Raw genomic sequence first — 12,575 nt, forward strand, 5'->3', positions numbered from 1 at the left:
AACTATCCATTTCGATGCTTTCAAAGCGACATGATACCAACTGCTCCAACGGTTCCTACATCTCTGACACTTTCCTTTACAATTCCCTTGCCAACACTACATGGTTCTAGAGTCCGTTCTTGTATTTTACAGTATCAACAGTAGGAGACCTGCTTTTAAATTCACATTTGAAAAAGTTATAAATGCGGTAAATAATCTGCCTCGCCTGCTTGTGAAGCACTTCACATTTATTGCCGTCACCTGACTTTTTTTTTTAGTTATACTTAAACATTTATGCGGTAAATAATCTGCTATATTGCTGCAAGAAAAAAAATTAAACAAAAAAATTGATAGTTGAATGAATAATTCAGTTGTCACAAAGTGCGGGAACAGTGCTGCATGTAGGAGCGAAATTCTCACTCTCCAGCTGTAACTCTCTGCTAGCCGCTTAGAATGAATATTATTGGCCGCCAGTGGCTAGTGGAGGGGGATGTGCAGAATGGTTGAAAACTGGGCTGCCTTCTTACACGACACGAACAATTGTTAAGGTTGAAATGAAAGTTTTCCATGAATGCCATATGTCTCCAGCTACATATGTTATGTTCATTCTTTTGCTACTGCCATTATGTCCATTTTAAATTGTTAACTCTTTCACCTGTGCTTAAAAATGTGTAATTAATGTTTAATATGTAATTAATACTATTAAATATTTTTGTGGAATAAACAGATAGTGTGTAGCTTAGATATGTCCAATCTTACTTTTATTGGTGCATGGTGTGAGTACAAATAATTGGTACTGCTGTAGTATATTACAATTAGGAACATTATGAGCTCTCACAGAGATCTCAGGGCATCTGTTTCTAACTGATGTGTCACTCCTGATGAGGTGTGCTAGACTAAGTTAAACCATATGAAGTCATTTTCATAATGTACAGCCAACCCTGGATAGGAAGTGGGACACAGTACAAGCCTCAGGGTATATAAAAGCCTGTCTGATTTTATAGTAGGATGTAGAGAGATTCTTATTGTAAGGCATAGAAACTTGTCACATACTGAATTAGAGTACATGGTATTATTCTAATATACTGCACAATTAATTAATACTTTGTACCACTACAGATCATGTTGATTAAAACCAATTCATTTCTGATGTTTCCTTCATGAAACTGCAATTTTTACGTATGGCTGTGTGTGGTATTACTGTACAGAGGAATGACAGAAGAATCAGTTGACAATTACACTGCTTTATATGCCAACAATCTGAGAACATAACAGTGGCATGTTAGAAGACCTGTCTTTGCAAATGTCCCTCAGTTGCTGTTGTGTCTATACTGAAGCCTTAAAGGTGAGTGCTACACAAGAGAACAGCCACTCACTATATTCAGCTATCATCACTGACTACAGTTTCTGCCTAGCTGGATTTTTCAAGTAGAGAAATCTAAAACCACCTCCTGCAAACAAGACATTTGAGGCTGAAAATAAATATTAAATAAAGAAACCATTTTGCAAAGTTTCAGATGTTGAGAGCCAGTTGTATGATACAAGAAAATCACAATTTAAATACAATCTTGATCTTTATTTCAGCTGAAAAGGATCTGGTTCATGTTTTATGCAAATTTTTCCCCCTCACTAAAACTCCTCTCAAATACATGACAGCCTGTTTTAATGCATCATAGGAAAGTGTACATGTCTTTTATTTTTCAGTTAATAAAAATGCAATATAATTTTCACTGGCCATTTTTATTTGTTAATGTTTTATCTTTCTTTCCTTCTTTGAGAACTGACTCCCCACCCCACCACCACCAACACTGCTACCTGTAGTGTGTAGAACATTTGGAAGATACCAGTTTTCTGGAGTGGATGAGAACTGCTGACTGGACGCTTCACATGTGCCTCCATAGTGTCAGCATCTGCTCACACTCAGCGTGGTATGTGACTGTCTGGACTGGACTGATTTGGCAGCTCTCTTTATAAACAATTAATTTTGGCTTGCACTAGCCCTGTGCACAGTTCCTGAACTTTAAATTTTCCTTTCATTAATCTTGAATCTTACATGGCACTGCATAAAGTCAATCTTGCAGCTGCTGCCTGAATCCATGTACTCTTGATGACATATGATGTGTGAAAAGTTACATATAGTACTGCTATATGTATTAAATTGGAAACATTTATTTGCGTACATTGTCTGTTCTGATACACTATCAAATCAGTCTAAATAAGTGTCCGTCCCTGGTAGCTGAGTGGTCAGCATGACAGAATGTCAATCCTAAGGGCCCGGGTTCGATTCCCGGCTGGGTCGGAGATTTTCTACACTCAGGGACTGGGTGTTGTGTTGTCCTAATCATCATCATTTCATCCCCATCGACATGCAAGTCACTGAAGTGGCGTCAAATCGAAAGACTTGCACCCAGCGAACGGTCTACCCAACGGGAGGCCCTAGTCACATGACATTTACATTTGCAGTCTAAATAAGTGTCACCAGCCTCACAAGGACCTGTGAGACAGAGTTAAACATCTCATTACTTTCACATTAATAATCATTGTTCTGCAGTGATCAACTACTTACAGAAACATTCTGAGATCCTAGCCACTCAACTGGAATGTGTACCCCACTTAGGATACCCACTTCAACTCCATCTGTCCCCTAACAACTTTTACTGATAACCTCCATATAACAAAGCATAAACACTGTTCAATGTCAGCAAAGGAAAAAGTTTCACAAAAACATGACACTCAAATTTCCACAAAAACAAACAGAATTTATTTGCTTCAATTAGACCTCCACAGATCTGTTTCTTTAAATGAAACAATGCTATTCAGCTATCTTCCAGAACAGGTACATTCACTTAATGGCAACAATCATCTATAAACAGGAAAATTCCTTAATTGAAATCCACACAGGTTCAGGTAAACACACTTTCAGTTCTGTAGACTTTTTGTACAGGAAAAATAACTTAGTTGACCAATCAGGATCTCCAGCTACTGAAATATAGTTTAGAAGACCATCTGCCCCCAGATGGCACATTTACATGTGATACTCCAAGCTGTCTGTTATCCATATGGACTGTCTGTTTCTGGTATGTTGGACTTAATTGTATGATAGTGAAAAGGAGCCCTCTTAAATGTGTGAAATGTTTGAAGGAGCACATAGTATTTACCACAAATGCTGTCTCCACTTTACAGATCCCACCACTGATTATCATCTGTGATGATCATCAATGCAACTGGTTGTTTTAATGAAGAATTTATTAGAGTTTGTTCATGGGCTGAGATTTTTGGACTGAAAACAGGTCCAGTTACATATCAAACAATGGAAGTGAATTTTTTATTTCTTATTTTATGTATTTCCGGATCCAATCCAGGTACTTGGCTACATCAGTGAACACAACATAGTGACTTGTATTACACACTCTATCTTCCTTGCTGACACTTATGCTTACAATCCCACGGAGCTGCCAGATTCGTGCACCATCACGAGTTGTCATAGGGAACACCATGCCCCCACCACTGTCTCCATTGCATACACTAGTTCCTGCAAAAACATAGATTAGAAAGCAGTTCAATTTTCATCAAAGACAAGAAATTTTTACTTCACTGTATACAATACAATAGTATGTTTTGTCTCATAATTTTTGAAATGACTGAAAATGAGGCATCAACACCAGAGTAGACACAATATGTCAGTTGGTTTAATTGATCTGACAAATCAGTGCCTGTGACTTGGAGGAAATAGTGTGAAGCATGGGTATAGGTGAGGGAAAGGTTGTGTCATATATCAAGAGTGATAGATTTAGTATGTATGAAGGCTAATACAGACAAGGGAATATCAGAGTAGGGGCAAGGGAGAACAGCTAATTTTTTTAATCAGTCAGTGACTCATGGCATATATTTAGATAGTAACATACAGCTACAAAATTGGTCATAAGGAAACTACCTCCAATTACAGACCTGTTTCACTTCTTCCAGCCTTTCCTAAAATACATGAGAAAGTGGGCTATGATCATTTAACTGAGCAGGACTTGTTAGCTGCCTATCAGTTTGGCTTTCAAAAACAATTCTCTACAGAAAAAGTGACATGAGACCTAACAAATGAAGTGCTAACAGAACTAAAGAGCAAAAATTATTCTGTTTTGTATATTGTGTGACATTGCCAAAGCCTGTTATTGTGTGGATAACAAAATTCAACTTGTAAATTAAGATGCTGTGGCATTAATATCATCTCTTTTGTGTGGATGGAACCTTATTCCACAACAGAAAGCAGGGGGTCTCATTGACATATCATGTGACATATGTGAAACTAAACTCAAGGTGGGGAAACATAACATGTGAGGTATTACATGGATCTGCATAGGGAACATCCCTATTCTTCACTGACACAAATGATCTTCCAGTAACTTTAAAAGGCGGTTCAAAAACTATAATGTTTGCTGATGGCACAAGACACAAGCATACTAATTGAGCCTCCAAACTCAGCCATAGAAAATATAGCTCACATTATAGTTGAGCAGACCAACAAGTGGTTTACAGCTGTGTCTTTATGCTAACATAAGGAGAAGAAAGGAAAGGATGAGTCCAAACAAAGCAGCAACTCCATGTACAAAGACTTGGGTGTAATCACAAAAGATAATGTTATGGATCTGGTGGAATCATGATGGTGTGTTTTACTAGGAACTGTTCCCCTGATGGGTAACCATCACTGCTGGCTGAGATGTCTTCAGGATGCAATCCAAGAACACAAGAACAACAACCAGAAAGACTGCATGAAGTGATGATAATCCCTGATAAAGCCCACCTGCATGCTGTTAGACTCACAAAAAAACTGTATATGATTTGGATTAGGGAGTTGTACCATATACACCTTATTCACCTGATCTTGCACCCTCAAATTTTCACCTTTTCCACTATCTGTCAAACAACCTTCAAGGAGCTCCCTTTCCTGATGAAAATGTGCTCCAAACATCGCTCAATGAGTTCGTCACCTCAAATACACCTGTGTTCTACAGTTATGGAATGGAAAAGTTGCCCAAGTGTTGGGAGAGTGTTGTAAAAACTGCAGGAGAATATATTATTGATGACTAAAGCCTCTGTTATGTGTATCTGTTGTGTTTATTAAACTTATAGAGAAATGCTGCAAACTTATGCTCCAACTCAGTAATATGTACAAATTTCATACAAACTATATTCTCGCAGTTAGGTATATTTTTGATAGTAGGAACCTGTTATGAAATAAAAACATTATTGTGTTTTGTGGTTAGGAAACAGGATTTTAACAGTTTTGAGTTTTATTTTGCTCTAGGCCAGACACTTGGCACGCTCTTTGCTGCAGAACTAAGTAGGTTAAACTAACATTGCAATTTATCTAAAAACAATGACGATGTGGCTTACCAAACGAAAGAGCTGGCAGGTCGATAGACACACAAACAAACACAAACATACACACAAAATTCAAGCTTTCGCAACCAACGGTTCCTTCATCAGGAAAGAGGGAAGGAGAGGGAAAGACGAAAGGATGTGGGTTTTAAGGGAGAGGGTGAGGGGTCATTCAAATCCTGGGAGCGGAAAGACTTACCCATATCCAACCACACATACACAGACACAAGCAGACATTTGTAAAGGCAAAGAGTTTCGGCAGAGATGTCAGTCGAGGCAGAAGTACAGAGGCAAAGATGTTGTTGAAAGACAGGTGAGGTATGAGCGGCGGCAACTTAAAATTAGCAGAGGTTGAGGCCTTGCCGATAACGAGAAGAGAGGATATACTGAAGGGCAAGTTCCCATCCCCGGAGTTCTGACAGGTTGGTGTTAGTAGGAAGTATCCAGATAACACGGACATTGTAACACTGTGCCAAGATGTGCTGGCCGTGCACCAAGGCATGTTTAGCCACAGGGTGATCCTCATTACCAACAAAAACTGTCTGCCTGTGTCCATTCATGTGAATGGACAGCTTGTTGCTGGTCATTTCCACATAGAAAGCTTCACACTGTAGGCAGGTCAGTTGGTAAATCACGTGGGTGCTTTCACACATGGCTCTGCCTTTGATTGTGCACACCTTCCGGGTTACAGGACTGGAGTAGGTGGTGGTGGGAGGGTGTATGGGACAGGTTTTACACTGGGGGGCGGTTACAAGGGTAGGAGCCAGAGGGTAGGGAAGGTGGTTTGGGGATTTCAAAGGGATGAACTAAGAGGTTACGAAGGTTAGGTGGACAGCGGAAAGACACTTTGGATCTCATTTCAGGGTAGGATTTGAGGAAGTCATATCCCTGCTGGAGAGCCACATTCAGAATCTGATCCAGTCCCGTAAAGTATCCTGTCACAAGTGGGGCACTTTTGTGGTTGTTCTGGGGGAGGTTCTGGGCTTGAGGGGATGAGGAAGTGGCTCTGGTTATTTGCTTATGTACCAGGTCGGGGGGGTAGTTGTGGGATGCGAAAGCTGTTTTCAGATTGTTGGTGTAATGGTTCAGGGATTCCGGACTGGAGCAGATTCGTTTGCCACGAAGACCTAGGCTGTAGGGAAGGGACCGTTTGATGTGGAATGGGTGGCAGCTGTCATAGTGGAGGTACTGTTGCTTGTTGGTGGGTTTGATGTGGATGGACGTGTGAAGCTGGCCATTGGACAGATGGAGGTCAACGTCAAGGAAAGTTGCATGGGATTTGGAGTAGGACCAGGTGAATATGATGGAACCAAAGGAGTTGAGGTTGGAGAGGAAATTCTGGAGTTTTTCTTCATTGTGAGTCTAGATCATGAAGATGTCATCAATATATCCGTACCAAACTTTGGGTTGGCAGGCCTGGATAGCCAAGAAGGCTTCCTCTAAGTGACCCATGAATAGGTTGGCGTACGAGGGGGCCATCCTGGTACCCATGGCTGTTCCCTTTAATTTTTGGTATGTCTGGCCTTCAAAAGTGAAGAAATTGTGGGTCAGGATGAAGCTGGCTAGGGTAATGAGGAATGAGGTTTTAGGTAGGGTGGCAGGTGATCGGCGTGAAAGGAAGTGCTCCATCGCAGTGAGGCCCTGGACGTGCGGAATATCTGTGTATAAGGAAGTGGCATCAATGGTTACAAGGATGGTTTCCGGGGGTAACAGATTGGGTAAGGATTACAGGCGTTCAAGAACGTGGTTGGTGTCTTTGATGAAGGATGGGAGACTGCATGTAATGGGTTGAAGGTGTTGATCTACGTAGGCAGAGATACGTTCTGTGAGGGATTGGTAACCAGCTACAATGGGGCGGCTGGGATGATTGGGTTTATGAATTTTAGGAAGAAGGTAGAAGGTAGGGGTGCGGGGTGTCGGTGGGGTCAGGAGGTTGATAGAGTCAGGTGAAAGGTTTTGTAGGGGGCCTAAGGTTCTGAGGATTTCTTGAAGCTCCGCCTGGACATCAGGAATGGGATTACCTTGGCAAACTTTGTATGTGTTGTTGTCTGAAAGCTGACGCAGTCCCTCAGCCACATACTCCCGACGATCAAGTACAACGGTCGTGGAACCCTTGTCCACCAGAAGAATGACGATGGATCGGTCAGCCTTCAGATCACGGATGGTGATGTTGGGAGTAGGATTAAGGTTTTTTTAAGAAGGATTGAGAGGCAAGGCTGGAACTCAGAAATTACTCGAAGGTTTGGAGAGGGCGATTTTGAGGGAGAGGAGATGGGTCCTGCTGCGACGGAGGACGGAACTGTTCCAGGCAGGGTTCAATTTGGATAGTGTCTTGGGGATTTGGATCATTAGGAGTAGGATTAGGATCATTTTTCTTCGTGGCAAAGTGATATTTCCAGCAGAGAGTACGAGTGTAGGACAGTAAATCTTTGCTCTTTGGCTCTCCAGCAGGGATACGACTTCCTCAAATCCTGCCCTGAAATGAGATCCATCCTTCACGATATCCTCACCACTCCACCAAGAGTGTCTTTCCGCAGTCCACCTAACATTCATAACCTCTTAGTTCATCGCTATGAAATCCCCAAACCACCTTCCCTACCCTCTGGCTCCTACCCTTGTAACCGCCCCCCGGTGTAAAACCTGTCCCATGCACCCTCCCACCACCACCTACTCCAGTCCTGTAACCCGGAAGGTTTACACAATCAAAGGCAGAGCCACATGTGAAAGCACCCACGCGATTTACCAACTGACCTGCCTACACTGTGAAGCTTTCTATGTGGGAATGACCAGCAAAAAACTGTCCATTCGCATGAATGGACACAGGCAGACAGTGTTTGTTGGTAATGAGGATCACCCTGTGGCTAAACATGCCTTGGTGCACGGCCAGCACATCTTAACACAGTGTTACATTGTCCGGGTTATCTGGATACTTCCCACTAACACCAACCTGTCAGAATTCTGGAGATGAGAACTTGCCCTTCAGTATATCCTCTCTTCTCGTTATCTGCCAAGCCTCAACCTCTGCTAATTTCAAGTTGCCGCCACTCATACCTCACCTGTCTTTCAACAACATCTTTGCCTCTGTACTTCTGCCTCGACTGACATCTCTGCCGAAACTCTTTGGCTTTACAAATGTCTGCTTGTGTCTGTGTATGTGCGGTTGGATATGGGTGTGTGTGCCAGTGTATACCTGTCCTTTTTTCCCCCTAAGGTAAGTCTTTCCACTCTCAGGATTGGAAAGACTCCTCACCCTCTCCCTTAAAACCCACATCCTTTCGTCTTTCCCTCTCCTTCCCTCTTTCCTGATGAAGCAACCGTTGGTTGCGAAAGCTTGAATTTTGTGTATATGTTTGTGTTTGTTTGTGTGTCTATTGACCTGCCAGCGCTTTTGTTTGGTAAGTCACATCATCTTTGTTTTTAGATATATTTTTCCCACGTGGAATGTTTCCCTCTGTTATGTCCATATCATTAATTTGAACCCAACAATTACGTTTGTTATTGTCACTGTTACATTTCGAAATCTTTTCTGCCATCTTATTTTCTCTCTCTGTTTTTGCCACTAGTTTCACTTTGTATTCACCTTCTCCTTTTTACTGTACTAATCTACTATACAATTTTATCCCGCCTATATATACTCAATAATATGTAACCCACTTCCAAATCATAACAAAAAAAAAAAATTTTTTTTTCCACTTTTAACACTACCGCTGCTATAAAATCCACCGTTTCTAGTTCACAAACAGTTCCTTTCACCTATTAAACAACCATTTCGGCTGGTTCTAATAACTTTCGCTTTATTTCCATTTCTGTTTTTCCCACATCACTGATCATTTTCAGCCGCTTCCCACAGGTTTCAACGTCATTACTTCTTCGTCAGACAATTGTTAGCGTCATTTTCATAATCTGCCACCACGAAACCACTCCTTTTAATACATTTACACGCAGTTTTTTCGAAATTTTCCTGAATTTCTCCACCCTTGAACGTGTTTTGGCGGCAACACAATCACCTAACCATTGTGCATATCGTTGTCTACCAACCCAAGTTCACCACAGGATCAAAATAGCCCCGATTTAACCAAAACTTTCTCGCCTTTTTTCACACCAGATCTCCAATTGCTTTCTAGTTCACCTTATCTCTCCCCATATATTTTTGTTTTCATTTTCATTTCAGCCTCATGTTACACTTTCCACCTTCTAATACCATGTCACCCTCACAACACCCCCACAACAACCCCATTAAGTTTTATTTACATTCCCTCCGCAAACATGCCTTCGCCCTAGCCAGTTTACGCTCCCATATTTTATTTTCTCAGGCTTGTCTGACTTTTGGCATTACCCCCAAAGGCCTCAAACTTAAAATTCCCATCTCTGGCTGCAACCCTTCTTTCCATCAGTCCCTATACCAATTTCAAACTGAACAATCCATTGCCCTCACCCACCTAATCCTTCACCTACACATCAACTCAGCCAATGAACATACCGGTCAACTCCTATCCTTAATAAAAGTCCTCAGTCTTTCCTCTCCCACATCCACACCGGCTGTTCAGAGCATCCTCCTACAGGCCAACCGCAAATTAGAACAGCATGCCACCCTCCACCTCAAAAAACTTTCCAATCTCCTGGTTTCCCACCTCCAGAAAGGCAACTCACTCATCCTTCACAACCTTTCCAGCAAACCTCAACCTCCTCTCATTGCACACAGACCCAGTCTCTCCCATCTACTCAATCTCCCACTTCCAGCTCCACTCCCCCCAAAACCTCAAAATTCCAATCAACACAATCAGGAACCACAACACCCTAATTCAGTAGTTAACCTTTCCTCCAAACCTCTCTCCCAATCCAAAACCTCTGTCCTATTCAAAGGCCTCACCTTCAGCCCCACTTCCAGATTCAACCAAACAGCCCTTGTCAAAGATTTTTCTGTCCTACACTCGTACTCTCTGCTGGAAATATCACTTTGCCACGAAGAAAAATGATCCTAATCCTACTCCTAATGATCCAAATCCACAAGACACTATCCAAATTGAACTATGCCTGGAACAGTTCCATCCTCCATCACAGCGGGACCCATCTCCTCTTCCTCAAAATCACCCTCTCCAAACCTTCCAGGAATTTCTGACTTCCAGCCTTGCCTCTCAATCCTTCTTAAAAAGCCTTAATCCTACTCCCAACATCACCACTGCTGAAGCCCAGGCTATCCGTGATCTGAAGGCTGACTGATCCATTGTCATTCTTCCGGTGGACAAGGGTTCCACGACCGTGATACTTGATCGTCGGCAGTATGTGGCTGAGGGACTGCGTCAGCTTACAGACAACAACACATACTAAGTTTGCCAAGGTAATCCCATTCCTGATGTCCAGGCGGAGCTTCAGGAAATCCTCAGAACCTTAGGCCCCCTACAAAACCTTTCACCTGACCCTATCAACCTCCTGACCCCACCGACACCCCGCACCCCTACCTTCTACCTTCTTCCTTCAATTCACAAACCCAATCATCCCAGCCGCCCCATTGTAGCTGGTTACCAAGCCCCCACAGAACGTATCTCTGCCTACGTAGATCAACATCTTCAACTAATTACATGTAGTCTCCCATCCTTCATCAAAGACACCAACCACTTTCTCGAACGCCTGTAATCCTTACCCAATCTGTTACCACCAGAAACCATCCTTGTAACCATCGATGCCACTCCCTTACACACAAATATTCCGCATGTCCAGGGCCTCACTGTGATGGAGCAATTCCTTTCATGCCGATCACCTGCCACCCTACCTAAAACCTCATTCCTCATTATCTTAGCCAGCTTCATCCTGACCCACAATTTCTTCACTTTTGAAGGCCAGACATACCAACAATTAAAGGGAACAGCCATGGGTACCAGGAATGGCCCCCTCATATGCCAACCTATTCATGGGTCGCTTAGAGGAAGCCTTCTTGGTTACCCAGGCCTGCCAACCCAAAGATTGGTACGGATTTATTGATGACATCTTCATGATCTGGACTCACAATGAAGAAGAACTCCAGAATTTCCTCTCCAACCTCAACTCCTTTGGTTCCATCAGATTCACCTGGTCCTACTCCAAATCCCATGCCACTTTCCTTGACGTTGACCTCCATCTGTCCAATGGCCAGCTTCACACGTCCGTCCACATCAAACCCACCAACAAGCAACAGTACCTCCATTATGACAGCTGGCACCCATTCCACATCAAACGGTCCCTTCCCTACAGCCTAGGTCTTCGTGGCAAACGAATCTGCTCCAGTCCGGAATCCCTGAACCATTACACCAACAATCTGAAAACAGCTTTCGCATCCCACAACTACCCCCCCGACCTGGTACATAAGCAAATAACCAGAGCCACTTCCTCATCCCCTCAAGCCCAGAACCTCCCACAGAAGAACCACAAAAGTGCCCCACTTGTGACAGGATACTTTACGGGACTAGATCAGACTCTGAATGTGGCTCTCCAGCAGGGATACGACTTCCTCAAATCCTGCCCTGAAATGAGATTCATCCTTCATGAAATCCTCCCCACTCCACCAAGAGTGTCTTTCTGCCGTCCACCTAACCTTCGTAACCTCTTAGTTCATCCCTTTGAAATCCCCAAACCACCTTTCCTACCCTCTGGCTCCTACCCTTGTAACCACCCCCCAGTGTAAAGCCTGTCCCATGCACCCTCCCACCACCACCTACTCCAGTCCTGTAACCCGGAAGGTGTACACAATCAAAGGCAGAGCCATGTGTGAAAGCACCCACGTGATTTACCAACTGACCTGGCTACATTGTGAAGCTTTCTATGTGAGAATGACCAGCAACAAACCGTCCTTTCGCCTGAATGGACACAGGCAGACAGTGTTTGTTGGTAATGAGGATCACCCTGTGGCTAAACATGCCTTGGTGCACGGCCAGCACATCTTGGCACAGTGTTACACCATCTGGGTTATTTGGACACTTCCCACTAACACCAACCTGTCAGAACTCCGGAGATGGGAACTTGCCCTTCAGTATATCCTCTCTTCTCGTTATCCGCCAGGTCTCAACCTCCACTAATTTCAAGTTGCCGCCACTCGTACCACACCTGTCTTTCAACAACATCTTTGCCTCTGTACTTCTGCCTCGACTGACATCTCTGCCGAAACTCTTTGGCTTTACAAATGTCTGCTTGTGTCTGTGTATGTGCGGTTGGATATGGGTGTGTGTGCGAGTGCATACCTGTCCTTTTTTCAC

The 12,575-nt window shown here is 43.2% G+C and overlaps 1 protein-coding gene across 3 annotated transcripts in view; it reads right to left on the reverse strand.

Annotated features, from left to right (window-relative positions):
• Window positions 1-3,207: 3,207 nt before the first annotated feature.
• LOC124545286 (serine protease filzig-like) overlaps window positions 3,208-12,575 on the reverse strand; it is a 362,293-nt gene continuing 352,925 nt past the window's right edge. For all 3 annotated transcript variants that reach the window (XM_047124172.1, XM_047124170.1, XM_047124171.1), the window contains exon 12: window positions 3,208-3,511. In XM_047124172.1, coding sequence (XP_046980128.1) covers window positions 3,312-3,511 — 200 coding nt within the window. In that variant the 3' untranslated portion in view covers window positions 3,208-3,311. The remainder of the gene's footprint in view (window positions 3,512-12,575) is intronic.

The sequence above is a fragment of the Schistocerca americana genome, chromosome 8, assembly GCF_021461395.2.
Source record: "Schistocerca americana isolate TAMUIC-IGC-003095 chromosome 8, iqSchAmer2.1, whole genome shotgun sequence".
Taxonomy (NCBI): domain Eukaryota; kingdom Metazoa; phylum Arthropoda; class Insecta; order Orthoptera; family Acrididae; genus Schistocerca; species Schistocerca americana.